The sequence below is a fragment of the Pongo abelii genome, chromosome 17 (assembly GCF_028885655.2).
Source record: "Pongo abelii isolate AG06213 chromosome 17, NHGRI_mPonAbe1-v2.0_pri, whole genome shotgun sequence".
NCBI lineage: Eukaryota > Metazoa > Chordata > Mammalia > Primates > Hominidae > Pongo > Pongo abelii.
In genome coordinates, this window is record NC_072002.2 from 24,466,644 (window position 1) to 24,493,844 (window position 27,201).

The following is a 27,201-nucleotide window of genomic DNA, read 5'->3' on the forward strand; positions in this document are numbered from 1 at the left end:
TTTATATAGTTTCAGGTTTTATTTTCGTAATTATCTTCCTATAGAAGCAATAATCTGTATTTCCATAACAACACATTTAATATTCTACTTATCGGAGTTGGAGAAAATAGGAATAAAGCAGATTCCATACAGAAATACCATACTCTGCATATGTACAAATAAATTCAATATATTAAATCTATTTTGTAGCTGGACTTCACTTACAATGTAACAGAACATTGAATATTAGATTCTGAGCATATTCATGCAAACTTCCACTTTGGTGAAAGTGATGACAGTGGAGTTCTGGAAGACAATTTTTCTTGTAAACACCAAGTTTTACACTTTGGACTATGCTCTCAAGATAGAAACTTATGTGAGTGGAAAAAGAAAATGTATAAATGTGAAACAAATATTCTTTATCACATAGAATAACCCTGACAACAAAGAATATCCCCAAGTCCTGGTTATTCAATCCTCTCCATGGGCAGGAAAGGTGAAGGAGGCTGCACTTGGACAGAGTCTTTTGTGTGGTTTAAAGCCCAGCTGCGCTGCTGCTACAGAATGCACTTCATCATCACCTTTTTTAAAAAAAGTTTTCAGTACATAAGAAGAGTAAAACTAAAAAATTTTTTCCCCAAGACTTTAATGGGTAATATGATCTATAAATAAATAGTCTACAATATCTTTAAAGTATTGCCAAATCTGTTTAAACAGATTACTAATTAGCTCAAATGAGCATTAATGTAACACTCCAGAAGTTTCCGACTGGATCTAAAGGATACAAGCTGCAATGATGGGATCTTTGAAACACTGCAATGTCCTTAAATGCAAATGTCTATATATAGCTTGTTCATAGTTAATCCCAATATCATTAAAAATGAGATGCTACCTGAAGAACTATGCCAATAAATTAAGGAAGAAAAACATTAAATTTATTAGCATTTTGTATCAGACTTACAATAAAGACTGTATACCAACATCCACCCACCCAAGACCACCTCCCAAAGGAGGATGTTATTCTGTCTAAACTCTTCCACAGAACTGTGATTAAAATCACTTCTGATACGCTATCTTAGTGTTTTCAGAAAGTCTAGCAAAATTAAGCAACCTATACCCAAATAAGGTATGACTCTAAAAGAGACAGAGACAGGGCATGAATAAGCAGGAAATTACTTTGGCAGTGTGTACCTGCAGAACACACACTGCTGGTGTTTGTAGCCTCTTTCCAATTAACAGATTATGAGATGGGTCTAAGCCACACAACAGGGTGAAAAAGGAATGTTTTGAAAACAGCATTTTAGGAAATAACTATAAAGGATCAATATATTGGCAGTGCGGTGTTTTAAATATTGTCTTCTAAAACAATTCTTCCCTTTCAGCTAAGTTTTCATAGTATATAGCATTTTCCATGTCAAGTTATGACGGAGTTACAATCAAAATAAACCAAATTATTTTGGAGGGAAGAAATATATCTGTATTAGATTGATGGAAACATTACCTCATTCTTACAATGTTAGAAAGATATTCGTAGGCTGGGTGAGGTGGCTTATGTCTACAATCCCAGCACTTTGGGAGGCCAAGGCAGGCAGATGGCTTGAGCTTAGGAGTTTGAGAACAGCCTGTGCAACATGGAGCAACTCCATCTCTACAAAAAAAAATCAAAAAAAATACAAAATAAAAAATAAAAACATTAGCCTGGCATGGTGGTGCACGCCTGTAGTCCCAGCTACTCGGGTCTGAGATGGCAGAATCACCTAAGTCCAGGAGAGGCTGCAGGGAGCCGTGATCGTGCCACTGCACTCCAGCCTGGGCAACAGAGTGAGACCCTTAAAAAAAACAAAAAACAAAACAAACAAACAAAAAAAAAGGTATTCATTACCCATTAGCTCCTATTTGGTCAAGAACCAAGTAGATTTGAAGACAGTCACTGTATGTATATTTTAGATAGAAGAAATACCCACACTTCAGAGAGGACTGAAGATATTTATAGATCACTTTAATATGCTACCTTCAAAATTTTTCAAACTCATAATATATAAGAGCTTCAATGCATCTTTTATTGGGCTAAATAATATTGTAAGGCTCAAAATAACTTCCTGTCCCCATCTCATCTCTGAAAAGACTTAATAATTTAAATGTATCTAACATCATGGGGGATAAATTTCCTTTTCAAAACAAAACAAATTTTAAAAATAATTTTTTATCAGTAAACATCACCTTTAGCAGCAATTATTAAATGAAACGTAAAAAACAATTCACTAACAGTAACTTACAAGCGTCCAAGAGAGAATACCTACGCTTATTACTCTTTTTGTTTAGAACATAATTTATGTATAATTTGGCTTGCAAATTTTTTAATCAACTGTATTAAAACATGACAGTACATTTTCTGTTAATTCCTGCTGGTGTCTTAGAAAAGCTCTTATGGAAAGAAAAAGATATGCTTCACAGGTAATGGATACAATGAGTGATTTGGGAAGATGGTAACTAAAAACTCGTCTTTATTAGGATCCCAAATCATGACTGTAAGGAAGTATGGATATCCCTAATCTATTCCCAAGTCCTTGAAATGGCATGTCAGGATTTTACCTTTGTTTCCCTTTTGTTTTCAGCAAGCAAAATACTAGCATAGTCCTCCTGAGTATTCATCTTCCTCTTCATCAGCAGCTGTGGCAGTGACACCATCAGGCTTGGCCTGTGGTGTTGCGGGTGATTTCTTCTTGATTCCCCCTCCTGGAACCACCAAACTCAGGCCCAGCTTAGCATACTGTCAACAACAGAACGTGTTCTTGAAAGCTGGATAACTAGAATCCTGACATGTTTTACTCAGCTCTAAAAAGACACAGCCTGGCTCTCCACCCTCACGAGCACCAATTCTCCCATTCAGATGGAAAAAGAAACCCAACAATGCTGTTCCCCAGATGCCTCATGACCACGGTGGGACAGGTACACAACCAGTAACAGTTTCAATTATTAATTTTTTTAAATTAAAAATTTAAAAAAATATGTATTTTCAAAACCTATGTAAGACATTATTTAGAAAAAAATTTTTCTACATATACCATTATAATAAACAACTGAAGGCCTTCAGTTGATCTGATACTATGATGATACTCTAAAGGCCTAAGGCCAAACAGGTACTTACAAATCTACTGAAAAAGACAAATGAGAAAAAATAGAAACTTATAGTCATGGTTCACTTTATGTGCAAGACATCATGTGAGGATATTTCTCACACACTGACTAATGTTTTCTTCACAACAGTCCGGCAAGACAGGTACTAGTGGCTTCATTTTTACAAATAAATTAACTGAGGCTTAGAGATAATTAATGACCTGCAACACACAGCTAGTCCTCACAGATTTCCACAGGTCTACTGAATTACAAAGGCCACTACAGAATGGGCCTCTTTCAGAGAGTCCGTCTAAAAGAAACGAATAAAAGCAAACTACAGAGGACAACAGATAGAGGAAAAGTTGAGAAATGAGCCTCAATTTTAAAATATGTATATGGTCAACAGAGTTAGACGGGTGAGTAAATGGCTATAAACCACACAACTAACATCTACTTTATCTAAATCTATGGTGAAATTCAATGCAAGTGGTCAGTTTCCTTATGAGTATTAGTTTGAGAAGAAAAAAAGAGGTAGGAAAAAATCTCTTAAGTACATGGGTAAAAAATAATCTCACTAGAAACCTCTTTCTTTCAAGAGAAAAGATGAAAGCTATGCAAACAGGTCCACTTACATCATTGTCCATGTACTTGAAAAGTGGTGAGTTGCACACATCTGACACTTGATCTTGGTCTTGCTGGTCATAACCTTCAAGAAGCTGTTCCAGGGCAGCACAGTCTTCACTGCCATTGAACCCAGGGATGCTGCAGCAAGCACAAATCACACATCTTCACCTTCTCCTCAAAAGAACACATCTCAGGCGGAATGATTCTGCCCCTGGCATGTGACAATGTCTGGAGACATTTTGGTACTTAAAAGTGTGGGAATGCTAGTGGCATCTAGAGGGCAGAGACCGGGAATCCCGCTAACCAGCCTACAGTGCACAGGACAGGCCCGACCACAAAGAATTATCCAGGCCAAATGTTAACAGTGTTGAGATTAAAACTGCTCATGTTAAACACCAAGAAAATTCCTCATTTTGATTTCTGTAACATAAATCTGAGAATTTTTTCCCCCTTTTTCTTGTTCTTTTTTTCTTAGAAGGCAAATAAAATGACTAAAATGACTAAAGTCATTCACTTCCATGAAGGTCCCCAAGAGAAAAATACAGGAAAGGAAAAAAAAAAAAAGTGTAAAATGCCCACTGTAAAAGATGAAATGGTAGATGAGCACTCCTAAGATTTAGAAATAACAGTTTCATGGCCAGGAACATTTGTCCTAGCAGCAATCTTAGTTGTAGAAACAGAGGTGTCGACACTGCAAGTCAAGAGGACCCAGACAACGTCTTACCTATAGCTCTCCCGGACACATCTTTCTGCAGCTACATAGTCATTTCTGTGTAGATGAACTAAGACTTGAGCAATTGTTTTCTAAAACAAAAGAGAGGATCATGGTCAAATTTATATCTGTTTAATAAAGTCAATATCCTGGCAGTATTAAAAACACCTGGAGTTTAACTTTCAGAGTCTTTGTTTGCATAAACAGAGATTTATAAATGCTATAGTAACTTCCATGGGACACTTGAGGGGAAATATCCTAGAACAGTACTTTTCCAACTCTCATGTCCTGGGATTTGGCTGCTTGGGGCAAGCCTGGGATTCACCCATTTCTAACAAATTCCAGGGGGCACTCTTGCTGCTGGTCTGGGGACTGCACTTTGACACAAGCCTTAGATCACAACCACGTTTTAAAGAGAATCTCTTTCAAATATCCACACAGATTCAAGCTTGAAAAGTGAATAAAAAAGAAGGGGGGGGACCCATAACACCACAATGATACTTAGAATCCTTAAAAAGAAACTAGGAAAAAGATGTATGAGTGAAAACTTCAGATAACAGAAACAATGATAGTATTGATAAGTCAACAATAAAAGCAGTAATAAGATCAAAGATATGACTGATAAATTACTGGCAAAATAGGTCTTCACGAAGTATTTTTCCATCTTTTTGGTCTCTATTGTTTAGGTAATTTTTACTGATCTGTCTTTAAGTTCACAAAGTCTTCCTCCTGTCATCTCTGAGATTAAGCTTATCCAATATTTTATTTCAATAATGTATTTGCCAGTCCTAAAATTCCCATTTAGTTCATTTTTATAGTTTCTATAAAAATAATTTTTCCTATAAAAAACAACAGGTCCTCTTTTCTATTCATTTCAATTGTGTTTATCTTTACCTCACGGAGCAACTTACAGTTGCTTCCGTCTTTATGTGATAATGCCAACAACCCTGGTCACTGCCGGGTTGCCATCAGTTGTCTTTTCTCCTGAAAACTGGTCATATTTCCAGGTTCCTGCATGTTGAGTAATTCTGGATTGTACTGTGAATGTGATGCTGCACAGCCTCTGCTTAATTTTCAGGAGAGTACGGATGTTTTCAGCAGGTAATCACCCCAGTTAGGTTCAGACTACATGTAGTGCCTTGTTTTTGGCGGATGGAAGTTCTACACTTAATTCAAATCCTTTGCTATGTGGCTTTGGGCCTGTTCCATCCATGCATAAGCCCTTCAGAGGGTAGTGCGACACTTCGACAGTGATGAAATCTTAGCTCTCCAAGCTTTGCGCTGCACTGCTACTTTGGGGCCTGTCTCAGCACAGCTGAAGAGTAAACCCAAGACTTGTGTGGGCCACATCCACACTCAGGGGACTCCGTTTCCAGCTCTCTCCTTTCTGGAATTTTCTCCTTGCTCTCTAGCTCATTTTCCTAGTTCCTCTGGCAAAAGAGACTGGGGTCCTTGTGGAGTTTTATCAACCTGAGCCATCATCACAGTGCAGCTCCATGCCTGGGACAAGCTTGGAGCAAAGCCAAAGGGGAGGAAAACAATGGGACCTCTTCTCCCAGTGCCGGTTAGAAAGATGGGGTTTCTTTTGGAGTTTTCATTGTTGCAGCCTTTGCTGCCCAGCTCCACAACTGTGGGCTTCTCTCAGGGCAGGGCAATGCTGCAAGAGGAAATGGAAAAAAACCCGAGAAACTCACTCCCATGGTGGTTGTTTCTCCACGTGTTTGCTCCTCTCCTTAGTCTGTCTGTTTTTGTTTACTTTTCAGAGTTCAAGGGTGGTTACTTTTGTATTTTATCCAGTAGTTTAGTTGTAATCAGCAGAGAAACAAGCTGTAGTGGGCTTACTCTATTTTGGTCAAAAATAGAGGCCCATGAAGTATTATTTTACAAAAACATAGAAATACCAATAGAATCCTCTTAGGTACTTATTCATACCAGTATAAAAAATCATCTAATGTAATACCAAAAACAAACACTTTCAAAGAATACCTTATAACAAGTTGGATAATTCTCTATTTCCTTATAAATATTTTTTTCTTTCTGAATAGAGAGTGCCGCCTCATCAAACCTAAAACGAAACACAGAAATGTAAAACAAGCAGGTCTAAATGATTTATAGCAGAGGTCCCCTGTGAAATGTACTTGACATCATAGATTGTAGAGACACCAGGAGGACAGGTATTGTTAGCAGCTGCCCCAGGACCCAGGTTTCCACACGCTCTGCTCATCTGGCTTGCCTTTCAAATGTCTGACTCCCCACTTTCAGGCTGCACGCTGATGGAAAAAGCAAAAGAACTCAAGGATGGCTTAGGTCAAATGGGGAGTTTTAAGCTTAGTAAGGACTGTCCAATAACGAGTGTCACAACTTCTTCGTGATACGTATTTGAGACGATCTTTGATTAAATCACCCAACATTTCTTTCCTCCCGACTGAAAGAACATCCAGACACCCGAGGCACTCGGTGCCTTCCCCCACTGTGTCCCTCCATCACATACTCCGCTGCTGCCCCAGTGGCCCTAGCAAGCTCTGAGGTGCCTAAAAGGGCAGCATTGAGGGGAGGCAAGTTAGAGACCTAAACAAAAGCCTTCCTGCGTCTTCAGTCTTCAACATTCATCTTTTCCATTGACCCTCATACAGTCTCCTTTTCTTCCATTTTGCCCAATGGCAGAATGAAGATGAAAGCAAGGAAAGGGGTCACCAAAACTTTTCCCTCAAACCCTCCAGGCCCTTACCACCCTTTTCTCATTCCCCCAGCCCTAATTCCATCAAACCCTAATCAAATCCTCCCCTCCCTGCAAAGCTGTAGTATACTCCAAATGCCAGGACTCCCTGAGTAGCACAACTTGAGACTGGGTGAAATGTACAGTCTTTAGCCACTGCTCTCATCCCAATAACAGTCCAAGATTATGGGAGCAACTACCAGGGTCTGGGCATTGGGAATACATACAACCAACAGCCAAAAGGGGCAAGAGTCTGTACTATCGGGATTCAAAGGGAGGTAAGTGGTATTGTAAACCAAAGTAAAACTACAACAATGTTATGCTTGTTATGCTATATGCTCTATTTTTCTGTCTTTTTTTTTTTTGAGACTGAGTCTCACTCTGTTGCTCAGGCTGGAGTGCAGTGGTGAGATCTCGGCTCACCGCAACCTCTGCCTCCCCGGTTCAAGTGATTCTCCTGCCTCAGCCTCCCGAGTAGCTGGGATTATAGGCGCCCACCACCATGCCCAGCTAATTTTTGTATTTTTAATAGAGATGGGGTTTCGCTATGTTGGCCTGGCTGGTCTCGAACTCCTGACCTCAGGTGATCCACCTGCCTCAGCCTCCCAAAGTGCTGGGATTACAGGCGTGAGCCACCGCACCCGGCCTGTATGTTATCTTTTTAAAAATAGTTGCTTGTACACACAGACACACACACACACCACACACACAGTGGCTTGGCTTATGCTATTATGGCTACTTACATCATGAGTTAAACTGAATTTTTATGGGATGCACGATGGCAACTTAGTGCCTTATAAAATGACACTCATAGAAGAAATGCATTCTGAATTTCCACAGGTCAACTTGATACATTTTTGGAACAAAGTCAATTTATAAGCTGGGTTTGGTAGCAGAATTCTAAGAGTGCTCCCGATTCTTGCCCCTTGTAAACATTTCCTCTATAATCCCCCTTTAAGTGTAGGTGTGACCCTTGGAATATGATGGGCCATCCTGTGATTAGGACACAAATCAGCTGACTTCGAGTGAATCACTGTCTGTGTGGGCCTGACTTAATCAGGTGGTCCCTTCCTTAAGTTAGAGGCCAGAGTGCTCCCTGATGTCTCGAATTAGCAGCAAACTGCCATGCTGTGAACCACCAAGGGGGGGCACACGGCCAGGAACTGAAGGTGAACTCAAAGCTGAGAGCAATTCCTGGCCAACAGGCAACAAGAAAACAGGAATCTCTTTCACACAGCTGCAAGGAAATCAATTCTGCCAACAATCAATGAGCTTGGAAAAGGACCCAAGCCTGCGGTGAGATCAGCCCCCTCCGACACCTTGATTTCGGCTTGGTGAGACCCTAGCTCTGCTACCTAGCTACACTAAGACCTAGCTACACTGTATCCAGACTTCTGGCCTCGTGAAACTGTGAGCTAATCAGTGAGTATTGTTTTAAGCTGCTAAGTTTGTAGCAATCTGCTATGCAGAAATAAAAAATTAATGCAAGGCGGACTACAGCTACATGTATCTGTATCATTTATAATTGTGACCCTGAGCTTATAACAGATCCTGTTTTATAAAATAAATTACGGTCAGAATATCCTGTGCCCATTGTGTCTAGATTATGTCATTCTATTAGCAAGCTCAGCATTTTAAACTTTTCATATATTTAACTATAAAGGGTGCATTCTTTACACATAAACTGTTTATTTCCTTGACATAATAGCATTTCTATGTGCTAATACATACTTACCTAACAAAAGAGACAAGCACTTACATGAGTTTGTAGTCAAAAAAGTTGATTCACTTTGCTAAAAGGCCATGAAATTAGCATACAAAGCCATCTATTTTTAAATGTATCCAGAAAAGTATTAGTTACTTATTATAATGAAACACAGATGCTTTCAACTTTTCCATCAGTTAATACTTAATATTCCTAACAAAATGACAAGAATCTGGTTTTGCTGAAAAAAGAATAAATTGTTTTTATCTTCCCCAAATGAAACAAAATTGAAACCCCATAGAAGTTATGTGCAAATGGCAGAAAACTGTCACAGAACCTCATTCATCCCCAAGCTTTCAACAGACACCTTCCTCACCACAACTCAAACTGTTCCTCTGGCCCCAACTATTTCCTGAACTCCAAAACCTATTTTTAACTACTTACAGAAATGTTTAGTTTATGTGTCATATTCCCAACTAAGTTTATTATCATCACTGATAAGTTTGTTTCTATATTCCTTACCTCAGTTATTAATGGCACCATGGACAGAACAGTTATGCAAGACAGAAACCCAGTGATTCTCCTTAATAGCACACACCCCACCCCTGAACATATACACACTCAACCCTCCTTGTGTTTAGGATCTAGTGACTGTCTCAGACAACTGGTGAGAAGCAGCTCTTTTCTTGGCTAAGTGATTCTTCTAGGAGGGGTTTGGGTTCACTGAGACCACACACCTTGTCTCAGAGGCACAGACCTTCCTCTCAGAGGCACAAGGTCATGATCAACTTGCTGGAAAGGCCTTTTCTTTTTTTCTTTTTTTTTTTTTTTGAGACGGGAGTCTCACTGCAACCTGTGCCTCCTGGGTTCAAGCGATTCTCCAGCCTCCCAAGTAGCTGGGATTATAGGTGTGCGTCATCACGCCCGGCTAATTTTTGTATTTTTAGTAAAGAAGGAGTTTCACCATTTGGCCAGGCTAATCTTGAACTTCTGACCTCAGGTGATCTGCCTGCCTTGGCCTCCCAAAGTGTTGTGATTAGAGGCATGAGCCACTGCACCCAGCCTGGAAAGGCCTTTTCTAAAAAGGAACAAGGGCACTGACCTTGGACTGACTTTAAGACCATCCCAGATGTAATCTAAATGAAACTCTGAATCACTTCTGAATTTTGACTCTCCAGAACTGAAGGAGAAGCAACAGATTAATATATTAAATAGATTAACTTTGCTATACTAACATAAAAAGTATTAAATTAGGACATCTTACGGACTCATGTTAATGTAAAAACATAAGTGCACTAACTAAATATAACAAACATAAAACTTTAGACTCCATGCCACACAGTCTATTAGTAGATGTTGCTTGTGCGAAGTATAAAATTACCACCTGTTCAGTTCTTTTAGGCAACTGATGCAATCAAATAATAATCTAAGCACACAGTTAGTATTTTCAATTATCACATAAATCATCTCAATAATCTCTCCATCACTATAAACGCTCCAACCCTGCACTATTTAAGTTCCCAATAGAAGTATCATGACAGTAGACTTAATTTTTCCATACCAAGGTACCCAGTAACACTTTTCAAAAGATTAAATTCCTTCGTGTTCCTGCACAAATTTAAATTAATTTTTATATTGTTAATACACTTCAAAAATGTATTTCCATAACATTTTTGTTCAGCACAGCAGAAAGTATCATTTTAAAATACATTTTTCCTAAAAAGAAAAAAAAAACCCAATAAAACAAAGTCATGAATAAAAGCCCTAGATTTATAAATGTGCCCTTTGAACACATCTACGCAGCATTCTCACTTCTGCTGCTCATTCAACTAGCATTCTCCCCTCTGCTGAGGCTTTGAAGGATTTAACTCAGTAATTGCTTTAAAACAATGGCTTTCATCAGATGTGTCCAAACCGACTGGCAACACTGGTAATGTTTTGAGGATGATGGTGGCCCCCATCCCTAGTGGAGCTTTCTAAAGGAATATGCACAGGCAGCTGGATAACGTTCCTCATCTGACTTCCCCTGAAAAGATCCTGGCCTCTCTCCTTTCCTGTGCTACTCCCTCTACAACACAGCTTTAGATAATCTATACCTTGAGAAACAAAAAGAAAGATGTGGAAAGCAGAAGCACTTCAGGGGAGCTGATGCAGTCTGGACTCTCACATAGGGCTGTCCTTAACTTCTGCCCCTTCCTGCAACTTCACTTCCTCCACCTTCCATGGGGTCTTATAGTAAGGGGCTTAGCGCTCTAGAAAGGCACTGGGAGTCTTGGAGTCTTGTCGGGGAGCATCAGGAGGTGAGAACAGATGAGAAAAGAGGTAAACTATGCAAAAACTTGCCTGCTGGCTGCCCTGAAAAGAATGAAGGACACTGTTTCTAAGACATGGGGTCCCTGCTCACAAGTCAGAACTTTGGTATCACCTCACAGTTCAGCTATTCTGCCACAGCCATAGCGCCATCACCAAGAACAGCTCTGCTGCTGTAACAAACACTTTCAGAACTAAAGTGAACCATTTTTAAGTTGGGAATTGTCAGAGTTAGCATTTCATTCACTGATTTCTGGGAAGCAACGAGTAAGTAATAAGATGAATAAAGATAATGACCCCGGACTGACATTTAAATTAAACTTTGCTTCATGATTAAAGTCCTAATTTAAAAACAAAATGAAATTTCTATTCCATTTAGACAAAAAAATACTACTCAGTGAAGGAAGGTCCTATAAACAAATTAGTTTATCTAAATGAGACTGTTTAATAGTTAATTCTAGATTAATTTATTCTCATGTTACTCTAGACCGGTTTACATTGTATTTCAGAATCTGCAGTCTTCATGAAGAAAAAATTTAATTCAGTCTCGGATAGGATAGATTCATCAGTCATTTCTATTTTGATTCCTTGACATATTAAATGGATCTTGGGTGTTTTCTGTTACTGGGAAGCTTTGGGCAAATTTCAATTAAGATATCTGCAGACTTACAATCTCCTAGGATGTTTATCTTAAATATTATTGAGACAAAATTTTATTAATGAAAAAAATTGTTTACTAAAAGTAAACTGAGATAAAGTAAAAAAACAAAAGGAAATCCCAATAGGATTTTAGCTTTCTGAGGTTCAACTATTTGTGCTTCAGGTCATATGTTGAAAGGATAACAAGGTAAATATTCTAGTAATGACACTATTTGTCAAGAACCTGTCAATTTTCATGGGTGAGTGTTTACGCATCTTTGTCATTTATCCTAATATTCTTATTTTTCCTTGAGAGAGATATTATAATCCAACCAAATAACAGATGAAGAAAACTGTTTCCTTTCATGCTGCTGAGCCAGGGTTCAACCAATAAAACCACAGTGCATGATAAATTTGGGCATTACACTTTCAAAAAACAGCAGATCTTTTAGTATCTAATTCAGTGTGCCTACTGTCTAGTAAATGTTAATATTCTATTGTGTCGCCTGGTGTGTCTACAGCTTATACCAAAAAATTAACAAGCTATCCCCCAAATTACTTTCCAGTTCCAAATGTGGATTCAAAGTATAGTTAAACACACAGCAGTAGTTTTTAAAGACATACCTACGTCCTCGTACTAGTAGTCTGGAGGCTTTTCCTAGTAATTCAACTGCCTGTCGTAAGCGTTCTTCATTCTGAAGGAATCAAAGAAAAACAAGTGTTGGCTGCTTTAATGTTGAAATGTTTTTATCCCATAATATTTATTTTGTAAAGAAGTAATGGCACTGGATCAAGGGGGGAACACGAAAGCTGCTAGTTCATTTCACTACTCTCTAACAGAAAAGAAATAGCGTGCAACTGTGAGCAGGGAAAAGTTTTAAAAGTAGCCACTGCACTTCTCTATTTTCCTATATATTATTAATCTAAACAATCTAAGTAATTAAAGAAAAAAATAAGATTCAAACTTACTTCAAACACATTAGCTGTCTGTTGATATAACTGTACAGCTTTCTCTGGATCAACATTTTCTATAAGCCTGAATTAGACAAGAAAACGTGTCTTATATGAGAAATGGAAAACTTGTTTTTCAGGGACCTCTTTAAAACAAAAACACAAGACTTCTATGCAGAGACTTGTCCATCTCACACTCACTTTCCAGCTCGCTCCAAAGCCATGGCTGCTGTGTCTGGGGTGCCGTTTTCTAGGTACATCATGCTGGCTTTCTCAATTAGCTGAACAGCCTCTGGTAGTTTCTGCATCTCCTTTGGGCAAAGGATATAGCAGAGAGGTCAGCAAATGCGTCAATTAAAGAAAAACAGAGTTAACAATCTGAAACGCAATTATTTTTTATTTTAAGTTCTGGGATACATGTGCAGGTTTGTTACATAGGTATACATGTGCCATGGTGGTTTGCTATACCTATCAACCCATCATCTAGGTTTTAAGCCCCGCATGAATTAGGTATTTGTCCTAGTGCTCTCCCTCCTCTTAATCCCCAGCCCCCGACAGGCCCAGGAGTGTGATGTTCCCCTCCCTGTGTCCATGTGTCCTTGTGGTTCAATTCCCACTTATGAGTGAGAACATGCGGTGTTTGGTTTTCTGTTCCTGTGTTAGTTTGCTGAGAATGATGGCTTCCAGCTTCATCCATGTCCCTGCAAAGGACATGATCTCATTCTTTTTTACAGCTGCATAGTATTCCATGGTGTATATGTACCACATTTTCTTTATCCAGTCTATCACTGATGGGCATTTGGGTTGGTTCCATGTCTTTGCTATTGTAAATGGTGCTACAATAAACATACGTGTTTACTGTATAAACATACGTCTTTATAGAATGATTTATGTTCCTTTGGGTATATGCCCAGTAATGGGATTGCTGGGTCAAATGGTATTTCTGGTTCTAGATCCTTGAGGAATCCCCACACTGTCTTCCACAACGGTTGAACTAATTTACACTCCCACCAACAGTATAAAAACTTTCCTATTTCTCCACAGCCTGGCCAGCATCTATTATTTCCTGACTTCTTAATCATCGCCATTCTGACTGGCGTGAGATCTCATTGTGGTTTTGATTTGCATTTCTCTAATGATCAGTGATAATGAGCTTTTTTTCATGTTTGTTGGCTGTATGTCTTCTTTTTCTACAAAGAACTTAAATTTACAAGAAAAAACAACCCAATCAAAAAGTGGGCAAAGGATATGAAATGCAATTATTTTATCCCTAATTCATGAAAGTAAGTAACTCAAAAACATTGTATAGCAATAAATATATTTAAAATGAAATGCTTCACATGATTACTCTCCCAATCAAGCTTCATTAAACTCAACCAAAAAGGTACCAGGTAATTTCTACACAGAGTTCATCATCACTTCACAGACCTTTGGGAAATCTATGAAAATAGAAAAAACCAAAAACCTTGCTCTTTACGGTTTTCTAAGCATTTCTTATTCTTTAAACATTTACGAAGTCCCTACTACATACAAGACCTATGCCAAGGATCACAAACTGGCAGCCCAATGATCTATCTCACTTCCAAGTGTGTTTTGCTTGATCCATGCAGTATTTTTAAATTAGATACTTTCATGAAAATTGTTTTATGGCTTTCTTCAAAAAAATATCAAAAGCTACGGCATCAGCAGGCTTGCATCCCTGTATGGCAACAAGCTGGGGCTGGGCGGCACTGTCCCGCCACATGAGCATGCACCTCCTGGTGCTTCTCCCCGCTCTTCACTTCCAAACGCCCTCCACGTCCCAGCTGCTCATCCATTTTAGTTATTCCTCTATACCCTGAGTTCATCTGAGTTTGCAACCCTCTTCCATGACTGATAAATTCTGTATCTTACTATTAATCTATACATCTCAGGTTCATGCAGTCCTAATGTCTAATATCTCCAAATCAAACATTTTAAAAATAAACTTAAAAAAAAAAACACCGTTTAAAAGCTAGTTATAAAGTTTACATAAGCAACTTATTTAGTGTTGACTTGCTGTATCTTAAGGTAGGCTCCACACTGACATCTCATGGGTGGTTTACAAATCTGCCTATTCAGTCTCTTGCTAAGTTGACAAATTCATTAGGATACCCTTAACAAAACTGGTCTCATTTTCACCAACCCCAAAACATAACTTTATTATTTAGCTATGGAAACTAACAATAACACAGACTGAAAGATACTGTATGAAATAAGACTGCTATCATTCACTCAAGCAGAATGAAATGCTAATACATTTCCAAACCTCAGTGAAAGAATAAAAACAATACATTTTTGTTATAAAACCAAAAGTCAATGAAAGAATCTGAGTCTACAGTATCTGCTGAAAAATATCTGAATGAACAGGGGAGGTAAACCTAACAAAATCTCTCTCAGACATGTTAGTCCTGAGGGTCATTTTGACTTTTAAAGAATACAACTGAACCCTGAACAGCAGAGATTTAAACTGTGCTGGTCCAATTATACGCAGACTGTCTTGCTCCTCTGCCACCTGAGACAGCAAAACCAACCCCTCCTCTTCCTCCTCCTCCTCCTCCTCCTCCTCCTCCTCAGCCCACTCAGACGTGAAGACTATGATGAGGATGAAGAGCCCTATGATGCTCTACTTCCACTTAAAGAACACTAAATATATTTTCTCTTCCTTATGATTTTCTTAATATTTTCTTTTCTCTAGCTTTATTGTAATATAGTATAAAACATATTCCATACAACATACAACATATGTACTAACTGACTGTTTATATTATTGATAAGACTTCCAGTCAGTAGTAGGGTACTGGCTCACGCCTATAATCCCAGTACTTTGGGAGGCTGAGGCAGAAGTATCACTTGAGCCCAGGAGTTTGAGCCCAGCCTGGGCAACACAGTGAGAACCAGTCTCTACCAAAAAAATTAAAAAATTAGCAGGGCATGGTGGCATGCACCTATAGTCCCAGTTACTCAGGAGGCTGATGTGGGAGGATCACTTGAGTCCAGGAGGTTGAGGCTGCAGTAAGCCATGATTGTGCCACTGCAATCCAGCCTGGGCAATAGAGCAAGATCCTGTCTCAAAAAAACAAAAACAGGCTATTAGTAAAGTTTTTGGAGAGTAAAAAGTTACACGTAGATTTTCAACTGCACAAGGGGTTGGCATCCCAACCCTTGGGTAGTTCAAGGGTCAACTGTATTTCCTCCCCAAATTTACCTACCCACTAATTACATATACAATGTGAATCTACAACATAAAAGCATTTGGGAGGATAAAAAAACCACAGGAACTATTCGTCATGAGTTTTACCCAGTAGATGGAGCAAAAAATACATTAGAAGGCAGTATAAATGGCATCCGAGTCCTATTTGTTGTTTAAAAATTAGCAACTACATCTTCCTGTTTTTGCATAAAATCAAGTGAGGCTGTGAATAAGAGATCCAACCACAATATTGATACTTCTCCATAAAAAATGATGAGCTGCCTACTTGAAAGTTATACCCTCCACCATAAATATGCCTATTTTCAATGGCTGTGTGCCAGTGGAGCACACAGGATATGAAATTAGAGCAGTCATCAAGTGACAGAACCAAAGGTTGATCCAACAAGTTTCTGTGGCTTCCCTTGTGCATCTGTCTACAAAATGGCACACCCCAAGCCTTTCTGGTGAATCAATGTGAAGGTTTGTATGACAAATTGGTAGAAATTTTAGCCCACAGAATTGCGGACCATGTAGCTCAGGGGTCCTGTGCTCCCAAGACTGTCCAAAGGCATTTAATTTAAATATAAGACAATGCCAGAAAGCATTTTCCTTCATCTGTTTCCCTACCCACTAAGTTAATTTTCTTTCATTCAAAGTAGTGCCTTTCCAACCCTCAAATTAAATAGATACTTGAGCAATGGAAATGATGCCTGAATAATAACTTTAGATGAAGATTCAAGTCTTAGTACAGCTGTTGTAATATAAACTGAGGCTGTGAGAATTAGAGTGTTTGAGCATTTCTTAAACAGGCACGAAGTACACTAAGAATGTAACAGTCACCTGGGAGCTTCCTAGTTCTCAGAGGAAAATGAGACACAAGAAGACCAGAGCAGATCCTCAGGTTCTTTGGCCATAAGAGAAACTCTAGTTTCAAAGGAACTGTGGTTAATAACCAAACTTGTGGCACCAAATACCAATTCAGTTGCATGTTTGGCCAGAAAAGCTTTATTTCAATGGATATATAACAGTTTATAATAAGGAAGCATCATAATTTATTTAAACACTTTCCTATTATTATTACTTTCAGACAGAATCTTGCTCTGTTGCCCAGGCTGGAGTGCAGTGGTGCGATCTCGGCTCACTGCAAACTCTGCCTCCTGGGTTCAAGCAATTCTCCTGCCTCAGCCTCCCGAGTAGCTGGGATTACAGGCGCCCACCACCACGTCCAGCTAATTTTTGTATTTTTAGAAGAGACAGGGTTTCACCATGTTGGCCAGCCTGGTCTCGAACTCCTGATCTCAGGTAATCCACCCGCCTTGGGCTCCCAAAGTGCTGGGATTACAGGCGTGAGCCACTACACCCAACCTCACTTTCCTATTATTCAAAATTTAGATAATCGCCATTTCTTCAAAAAACAACCTGATGCATAAATCTTTGGTCTCTCTCTCTCGATGACAGATTCACAGAATTTAAATTCCTGGGTCAAAGACTATAACATCTTTCAAATTAAGTATGTTAACAGCTATTACTAACATTCTTTAACTTTTCGGTATTTTTTATTGTTCTACAATGAACATGTGTTCACTGAAAAAAATGAGTAAGTTCACATTATAAAAGTCATAGAAATTAAAAACAAAAGCTTTACTAAGGTAAAAGTTCTTAAAAACAAAGCTTTATAATAAATACTTGAAAGTAGCTTTTACCATTTTAGTAGAAAAAAACATTTTAAAAAAAGAAAGACAAATACTTTATTTCAACTGCCAGCTGGCATACTTTGAGAGTCAGCATCATAAAGTAGTATATTCTGTCTCACCACAGCAGGACATTAATTCCTGGCCTGCTTTTGAGGAGCAGAAGTACAAACAGTGGCACAGGTACATTAGTTGGAATATTCCATGCAGAATGAATTAAAGTAGCAAAAGCTTAAATCTGTGGTTGTTTCTGCTGCCAACTGTTATTCACACAAGTAAACATCTCTTCTATAACCCATGTATGATAATTTTTTAATATTTATAAAATTTTGCTACATTTAGATGTCCTTCTCAAAAGTAGAGAAACTTCCCATAGGGCTCTTTTTATAGCAATATACATCTATCCTGGTTATACAGCTTAGAACATTACTGTTCCCAGTTCACTCCAATACATTTTCTCTTAAATTTCACTTTTAACATTCCTTAAGATGTACAGAATGCATTCTATGGGTCCAATTAATGTTACCGTGGACAGAAAATCTTAACTTAGCACCTCTTGCCTTACAGTAAGGAAACTCTTCAACTTCAACATAAATTCTTGTTTAACACCTTGTAGTTAATTCATTTTACCTACACAACAATTGTGACATAACATTACTGACCTTCAACATCATTCCAGCTTGCTCATAAGCTCTGCAAAGAGAATATAATTTCTCTGATGAGATCTTAACGAAATAAGGGGTAGAAGAAACTTTCTGGTGAGGAACTACTGGTAAGGAAAGTGACTTCAATTACAGTGGGCTCATGCACAACATATCACTTCAGGCTTATATCACCACACAATATAATTTTTTATTCTTTTTTCGTAGGGAATAGTGGCTTAGAACATCAGACATTTGAGTTAAAGAGATTTTATTTTGCAGATGCAAAATTAAGTAAGGCTCAGTAAGGTTAAATTAATTTCCATCTGACAAACTTAAACCTAAGTTTTTCTTTTGTTTGTTTGTTTTTGGGATGGAGTCTTGCTGTGTTGCCCAGGCTGGAGAGCAGAGGCACAATCTCAGCTCACTGCAACCTCCATCTCCCAGGTTCAAGCAAGTCTCCTGCCTCAGCCTCCCCAATAGCTGAGATTACAGGCACGTCCCACCACATCCAGTTAATTTTTGTATTTTTAGTAGAGACGGGGTTTTTCACCAAGTTGGCCAGGCTGGTCTTGAACTCCTGACCTCAAGTGATCCACCCGCCTCGGCCAACAAATAACTACTCTCCACAAGGCAGGAGAAAGCTTCCTGCTTCATTTCCACAGGCACTATTAACTATCAAACAGAGTAAAAAAGAGATCCTAACTTATTTTTTTCCCCATAGGCTACTGAACAAAATGCTCCTAATAAAATATTATGGCAAATTTAATTTAAACTCTTTACATCTTAGAGTTAGGAGTAAGTCTTAGTTTTTAAGGTTTAGGTAAAAACTGAAGCAAAGAGAAATGATTATTATTTAAATCAATACAAAATTTATAATTTGGGAAAAAATTACCAACCTACAGAAAAACAGCAAGATTTAAAACATAATTTGCAAATACATGAAAACATGAAGAATACTTACTTGGCAGCATGAAAAAGACTGAATGGAAGTAACGAAGTCAAAGTGAAGGAAAAAAGAAAAAAAATCAATAGTTTCTACAGATCTACTATTTAAAGACAGTTAATTAAATCAATGACCCAGTTGGTTCCAAAAGACAAATCCTACAAACAGGTAAAAAAGAAGTAATTCAATGCCTGTCGATATCGTTTAAAATTACATAATTCCCAAAACCACTGACAAAACACTGCACAGATTTTAAACTATTTCTATTATGCAATAATCTGAAGTTTTACTGAAGTACTAAGTTATTATGACTACAGTTTGCAAGTTAGAGAAACATTTTTTATTGATAAGTTTACAAATACCTCAAGAAAATGTACTGTTTTAAACTACTTATAATTTTTATGTCAAATACCTAAGGAAAACTGTATTTAAAAAAATTGATACGGTAGTTCACGCGTTTTCAATACCTGTGCTACTTCTTCATTCTTCAGCACATGTCTACAGATTCACTTTACTTCATCCCAAGTAAAACCATCATCAAGTAAAACCACAAACAATAGAAAATAAGTTCTCAAATGTAGCTCTGCAAACCACTGTGGACCTTATAATCAAACTTCATTATGAACACTCCTTCAGAATTTAAAAATACAGAATTTTTCTAATCATTTTCTAATTTAAAAACATTTTACCTCACAGGTAGTAAAGTAAATTTACAGCAAGACAAATCAGCTTGTCAATATCATCTAATTGTTTAATTTCTTTTTAAAAGTTGAAAAAGATACGCCCTATTATTTTCATGGGCAACAGCTTCCCTCAGGCAGGCATCTTTTGCTTGCTCAAACTGTTTGGCATTTTTAAAAGCAACAGCTGAAATAGAAAAAAAAAAAAAATTGATTCTCTATTTCCATCATTAAAAACCTCAAATGAATCATTACTGAAATCTGCATTTTATATGAAGTATTACAAACATACTTACTTCAAATACTTAGGAAGTATCCTAAAATTATAAAATATTACTTTTTTCTAAAGCAATTTCCTTACAACTTTTCCAATTATCAGTAACTTAGGAGTATTTTTAAAACTTTTTCTTTTTTAATTGTTGACTACTGGCAACACATCAGTGTTACTTCCACTCAAAATCAAGAAGTCTTTCTAACACCAACACTCCCCAATACTCCCTGGTGACCGGCAGATTCTTTAGTCACAAAAGACAACACCTTACTTCACCGGTTTTACCTTTAAACGGTATTTTGGGTATAGGTCATTCGATTAGGTAGAAACTGAAGGCCAATAAGCACATTTAACAGTTTTTTATAATAAACCTTCCTTTTGGCACAATCTTTAAATGTCTAACAATGCATTTTTTTAAAAAAACAATCTTTTATACTGTTTACTATCTATGAAAAAGATGTCTCACTGTTCAAACAGCTAAAGTATACTGCAAGCTGTCTTAAAACTGTAATCATCAAAGCAAAACAGGAGTGCTTATAACATATGATCTTACAAATTTTGGAAAACTTATCAAGGGTTGCTTACAAAGAAGCAAAAAGCATAATGCTTTAAGAAAAGTGTTATTTGTTAAAAACACTCTTAAAATTCTCTTTAATAAAATGTGAAAACCAAATACTGAAGCTATTCCCCTCCCTGCTTTCCATATGTTGCTTTTTAAAAAATTTATTCTGATTAAATAGGTTTTCCATAAGCCCTTAAAGAAAATAAACAAAGGATGCTTCAGTGGGAAAACATTTATTTTTGAATGTAATTCATGATCTCAGAGGGGCAGAAAACAAATCTGTGTTAAATTTCCCTCACAGACGAAACTTGCAAAATGTTGTTCCCTTCTGCTACAGACGCCTCCTTGCATGAGTAGTCCATAAAATTCATACAAAGTTTGAACTTTTAATAATTTTAAAGTATAAGATAAACAATTTGCATGATGCAAAAAAACAGAATTTACTCAGATTTAAATAAAAGTACTGAAGACTCATTTGCTGTTTAACCAAAAGCACTTGCCCCAGATGATCTCTATGCTAGGCTAACAAATGTGATCAGGGCTATCGCTGAAATACAACTGAAAATGTATTCAAGGTACTTCAAAATTTTGTTATATTTATAATCCAAATTATCACAGATATGCTTAAAGCTATCATTCTGTAATTCAGAATGCTAAATTTTTAGTGAATTCCCTTTCTGTTGCATATTTTAGATTGTTTGTATCTTATATAAAGATAAATTGATTAAAATACATATATAGCTTAACACTTCATGAACATTGAACAGATACACTCAAAGTGAGGTTCATAAAAGACATAAAACACCAAGCAAATATATGATTTGCATATCTGCTTAAGATGAGGCCAAGTTAACAAAAAATTTAACAAACTCCTAATTCAATAGAAAGTATAATAGAGAAATATGGCAAAACTCATGGATATAGTATTCAAATAACTGGAGTTAAAGAATATATAAGCAACAAAATTGGAAATCATCATTCTCAGTAAACTATCGCAAGGACAAAAAACCAAACACCGCACGTTCTCACTCATAGATGGGAATTGAACAATGAGAACACATGGACACAGGAAGGGGAACGTCACACTCTGGGGACTGTTGTGGGGTGGCGGGAGCGGGGAGGGATAGCATTAGGAGATACACCTAATGCTAAATGGCGAGTTAATGGGTGCAGCACACCAGCATGGCACATATATACATATGTAACTAACCTGCACATTGTGCACATGTACCCTAAAACTTAAAGTATAATAATAAAAAAATAAAAATAAATAAATAAAAAAAGAATATATAAGCAACGCTAAAAACCCGCTACTGTGTATCACCAACCCTGCCCCATCCCTACTGTCATAGACAGCAGGTACCAGGAACTCTGACTCAGCTCTCAACACATCTGAAAATAACAAGTAGAAAAAAACTCAAGAGCTTGCACAGTTGTTTTGTTTGTTTTTTAACTATTAAAGCCTTGTAGAAAGCATATGAATAAGTATTATGGTGAAATGAAGTTATGAGACTATTTTAAGATTACATACTGGAGCAACCGGACTATAGTCAAAAATACCTGCTTTTCCATATTCAGAAGCGGCACTGTCATAATCTGGCTTCCATTTTAAAAAACCAGTTTTCAGGCTAGAATGAAAAAAAGACACAGTTAACAAGAGCTACCAACCACATTTATAAGTCAGATCTCTGCTTGTAATGACCTTCTAGGTCTTTAAAAAAAAAAGAAAAAGGAGAAACCATCAGGCACAAACTCTGTGTCACCCGCCTCCATCCAAACTTAGGCCTAACAAACACAACCTCACCTCTTTCACTCCCACTGTCACAGTATGTGGTTCTCCTCCTAAAGGTTCTCAATTCATGGTCCCTGGACCAGCACCATCAGCACTGCCTGGGAACTTACTAAAATCATAAATTGTTGACCCCATCCCAAGCCTACAGCACCTCTGAGGTTTAACGAGCCCAAAGGTGCATTAAAGCTTTAGAATCTCTGAAGCACAGTATTGACAGCAGAGGGATTCATGAAACTTAAGCGCAGACAAGAGGCTACAGACATAAATGGAGGCATCATAAGCATATGTCAAGAGCATAGATGAGATCAGATCCCCTAGTGAGACTGCAGAGAGAGAACAGAAAGACTAAAGAATACAATCATTCAGTGAAACAACAGAGGAAGTAGGGGAAAAAAAAGTGAAAACTCGCCACCCATAAACAAGAAAGATAATCAGAAAGGGAAGCATATTACAAAAGCCAAGAGAAACTGCTTTCCAGGATCACTACTGGCTTCTTGGATGTCAAACCAAAGGACAATCAATTTTGAATCCTTATCTTACTTGCCTTTTCCTCAATATTTTATTTTTTTTCTTATTTTAAAATAATTTCAGACTTAGTTTAAACTAATTCAGTAACTGTCAAACTTGGGTGTGCATAAAAATTGCCCCAACCATCTTAAATTCTAAATTTCATTCAATTAGTGAAGGCCTGCTTGCATAGAACACTGCTTGCTTCAAATGACTCAGGGGAGTATCTTAACTGAAAGATGAGGAATCCGTATGAGCCCTCAGAAGTACAACCTTCATTGTGTGACAGCCATGGGAACTGCCAAAGTCACAGCTTTTTTTTTTTTTTTTTCTTGAGATAGGGTTTCACTCTGTCACCCAGGCTGGAGTGCAGTGGTATTATCCCGGCTCACTGCAACTTCTGCCTCCCAGGTTCAAGTGACTCTCGTGCCTCAGCCTCCTCAGTAGCTGGGATTACAGGCTGGCGCCACCACACCCAGCTAATTTTTGTATTTTTAGTAGAGATGAGGTTTTGCCATGTTGGCCAGGTGGTCTCGAACTCCTGGCCTCAAGTGGTCCGCCCACCTCGGCCTCCCAAAGAGCTAGAATTACCGGCATGAGCCACTGTGCCCAGCCAGCTACAGTAACATTTTTTGCCAATTAAATTTATTTAACATATTTAGCATCTAAAACTTGTTTGTGTATATAGTGTTACAAGATTCAAATTAATATAAGCAATTTTTCAAGCTTACCAAGAATGTCACTGTTCAGAAAAATAATATCCTTAAATTGTGGTGTGTCTACTCAAATCTACAAAATTGAGGAAACATGCAATATGCAAAATGCTAACCCTCTGTTCCTATCCCAAAACAAACATTATATTCTGTATATTAACATAATTTTTTTAAACCCACTAAAAACGAGATACAATCATTCGGTCGCCTAATGTGCTATACACGGAAAGACCCAGAGAGTTTAAAACTGGGCAAACCATCCCAAGTCACATGAACACCACTAATAAGGAAGAAAGATATACAGCTAATTTAGGTTTAGCAGCTATACCTGTTAGTCCTTTTGACCTTTTTCTCCAAAGAATCAATAAGGAAATTGGCCAATTTCCACAGAAAAAAAGAAAACAGCAAAATTACCATCTGTGTGGGGATCAATTTACAAAATTACTCAGCAATACTGAACTATATCATCATTAGAAAATGGAGAAAAAATCAAATATCTCCTAAGATCCTGGCCCATTTTTCCTACCACCCATTGAGTAACTCTAGCAGCATTTCAAACTAACACTTCAAGCCTGAACTCCACACCTCCCCGCCCCACCTCCCTGCCCCAGACCTACCCACCAATCACATCCATTAATCTATATCCCCTATCTTGGCTGAAGGCCTCTCCCACTTGTCTCCCAAGTTAGAAACAGAGGAGTTAACTCTTCATCTCTATATGCAGGCACCTCATTAAAGCATGTCAACCCTATTAACAAATGTTACCCAATCCTACCCCTGTACTGTTACTTGAATTCAGGCCATCACCACCTCTCCCCTGAAGTCAACAACCCACTAACATGTCTGGCAGTACCTTCATGGGAGAGTCACCTTTCCTCCTCTTCCATTACCCGCATCCTGAGCATATTACCTTTTCCTTGCTTCCTATCTCTACCATACCACACTGAATACTTCTGTTCTAGCACTGAACATCCTATTTTTAGTACTCTGTTAACTTGTCTGCCCACCTGTGAATTCTAAGCTCTTGAAGAAGGGACCACTTTTGGTTACTCCAGTATCCTCAGTGGCTGGTACAGGTACAGAGAGACAACTTTGCAAATGTTCATTTACTGAATATGTCAAAGTCCATTCTCCACACTGCTGCCACATTTCTTTTTCTTTTCTTGTTTATTTTTCATTATTTTTTTTTGAGACAGAGTCTTGCTCTGTCTCCCAGGCTGGAATGCAGTGGCGCGATCTCTGCTCACTGCAACCTCCGCCTCTGGGGCTCAAGCGATTCTCCTGCCTCAGCCTCCTGAGCAATTGGGATTATAGGTGTGTGCCATCACACCAGGCTAATTTTTGTATTTTTAGTAGAGACAGGGTTTCACCATGTTGGCCAGGCTGGTCTCGAACTCCTGACCTCAAGCGATCCACCAGCCTCAGCCTCCCAAAGTGCTGGGATTACGGGCGTGAGCCACTGGGCACAGCCTGCTGCCACATTTCTTTCACCAAAAGCAAATCTAACCGAGTCCACTGGTTAGATGCCTACAATAGCCATCTGAGAAGCTGTCCCTTCAGTCTGGCCCCAACTCTTTTTCACTCCAGCTCGTCCTCTGGCACTGTGACTACACTACATTCACTGTTCCCAGAGCACATTTTCAGGCCCGTGTATAATACATACACGGTTGTGCACAGAATCTCTTTCACAAGATTTTCCCTCTGTCTAAAACATTCTGTATTTTTCAAGCCCTGCTCACAAATCATTTCCTCTTCAAATTTTCTCAGGCAGAATAAACTTCTCCCTCTGGGTTACCTATGCACAGTTAATACAGCTTTTTTTTGTGGTCCCTATTCCACACACTATTACTACAATTTTTGCGTTTGCTCCCACTAGAAAGTCAGAATATTGTGGGAACCTCCTGCACCAGGAGAGCCCCAGTACCTTACACACTGACTGCCTCGAGTCATGTGACAGAGCTTGAGTTTTTCCACTGTTTGAAAACTGGCTCTGCGATCTTTCACCTGTGCAGTCTGGGGTAAGTCGTTATGAGGCGTCCCTGAGTCTCATTTCCTCTTAAGAAAAATTAGAATCTCTATTTGGAAAGTTATTGAGAAGATCTCAGCTTATGAAATTATGCATGTGAAGCACCCACCACAGAGCACAATGCTGACTTTTTCTTTTTTTGAGACGGAGTCTCGCTCTATCGCCCAGGCTGGAGTGCAGGGGCGCGATCTCGGCTCACTGCAAGCTCTGCCTCACGGGTTCAAGCCATTCTCCAGCCTCAGGCTCCCGAGTAGCTGGGACTACAGGCGCCCGCCACCACGCCCGGCTAATTTTTTGTATTTTTAGTAGAGACGGTTTTCACCGTGTTAGCCAGGATGGTCTGGATCTTCTGACCTTGTGATACGCCCGCCTCGGCCTCCCAAAGTGCTGGGATTACAGGAGTGAGCCACCGCGCCCGGCCTACAATGCTGACTTTCTATTAACTGTAACTGCCAGATAAAAATGCACTGGAGTAATGAAACGGGGGGAAAGAGGCTGCCAAAAGGATGAATTAAGGAGAATCAGTTCAGTCCCACAAACATTTCCTGGGTGCCTACTACGTACTGTACCAGAGGTGGCAGGACATACACATCAAAGAACGAATGAAGCACAGTCCCTGCCCACAGGGACAGTAAAATGCCAGATGACAAAGGTTCACCGAGGAGTTTTTGGGGTAAACCTATGGTCCCCTCCACACAGGGGGTTCTTCTAGGGCGGTGGTTCTCAACAGGGCGATGTTGTTCCCCAGAGGACATTTTGGGTTGCCACAAATGGGGAAGAGGTGCGACCGGCACCCAGCAGGTAGATGCCAAGGATGCTGCTAACGAGCCTCCGATGCACAGACAGCCCCCACCACAATCTTCAGGAGCAGAGCGCCCAAGTAGAGAAGCCCTCGCCCCGCAGCACTGCGCCGCGTCCCCGCCCACACCGGCTCTGGGGAGCGGACTTCCGGCGGGGTGGACCCACGGCGCTGCCCGAGGCGCAGCGGAGCTGACCCCGACCCCGGGAGCGCGACCCTGGGAGTGTGAACCAGGGGACACCGAGCCCCGGCAGCCCCGCGGGCACCAGCGCGCCGAGCCCCCTCAGCCCTGAGCCCTCCCTCCCGCCCCGCCGGGTGCTAAGGCCGCGCCAGTGAGAGACGGACCCGGCGTCCACACACAGGCCCCCGGAAGGTTCTCACTCACTATTTCTCTGCTTTGGCGAGGTGTTCCAGCCCCTCGTTTATCTTCTGAGCCGCCATCTCCACAGTCACGTCTCTGACGTGGAGAGACGGTGACCCTGCCTCTTCCTTCAGCGGCAATAATCCGCCCAAATAGGCGTGGGAACGCCGAGGAGGAAGCTGGTGCAGCGCGACAGTCGAGCGGCTACGGAGGGCCGGAGGGCCCAAGCCGCTGCGACGAAGCGGGGC

The 27,201-nt window shown here is 39.3% G+C and overlaps 1 protein-coding gene across 8 annotated transcripts; it reads right to left on the reverse strand.

Annotated features, from left to right (window-relative positions):
* NAPG (NSF attachment protein gamma) lies at nt 1–27,201 on the reverse strand. 8 transcript variants are annotated; one of them, XM_054537591.2, is made up of 14 exons: nt 26,978–27,201; nt 22,316–22,383; nt 20,025–20,109; nt 19,261–19,278; nt 18,318–18,348; nt 12,955–13,064; nt 12,772–12,838; nt 12,427–12,497; nt 9,956–10,033; nt 6,419–6,497; nt 4,445–4,524; nt 3,729–3,858; nt 2,572–2,749; nt 1–560 (listed from the first exon to the last, which is right to left on the reverse strand). In XM_054537591.2, exons 1-13 carry the CDS (start codon nt 27,031–27,033, stop codon nt 2,606–2,608), a joined length of 1,017 nt encoding a protein of 338 aa, XP_054393566.1. In that variant the 5' UTR covers nt 27,034–27,201; the 3' UTR covers nt 1–560; nt 2,572–2,605.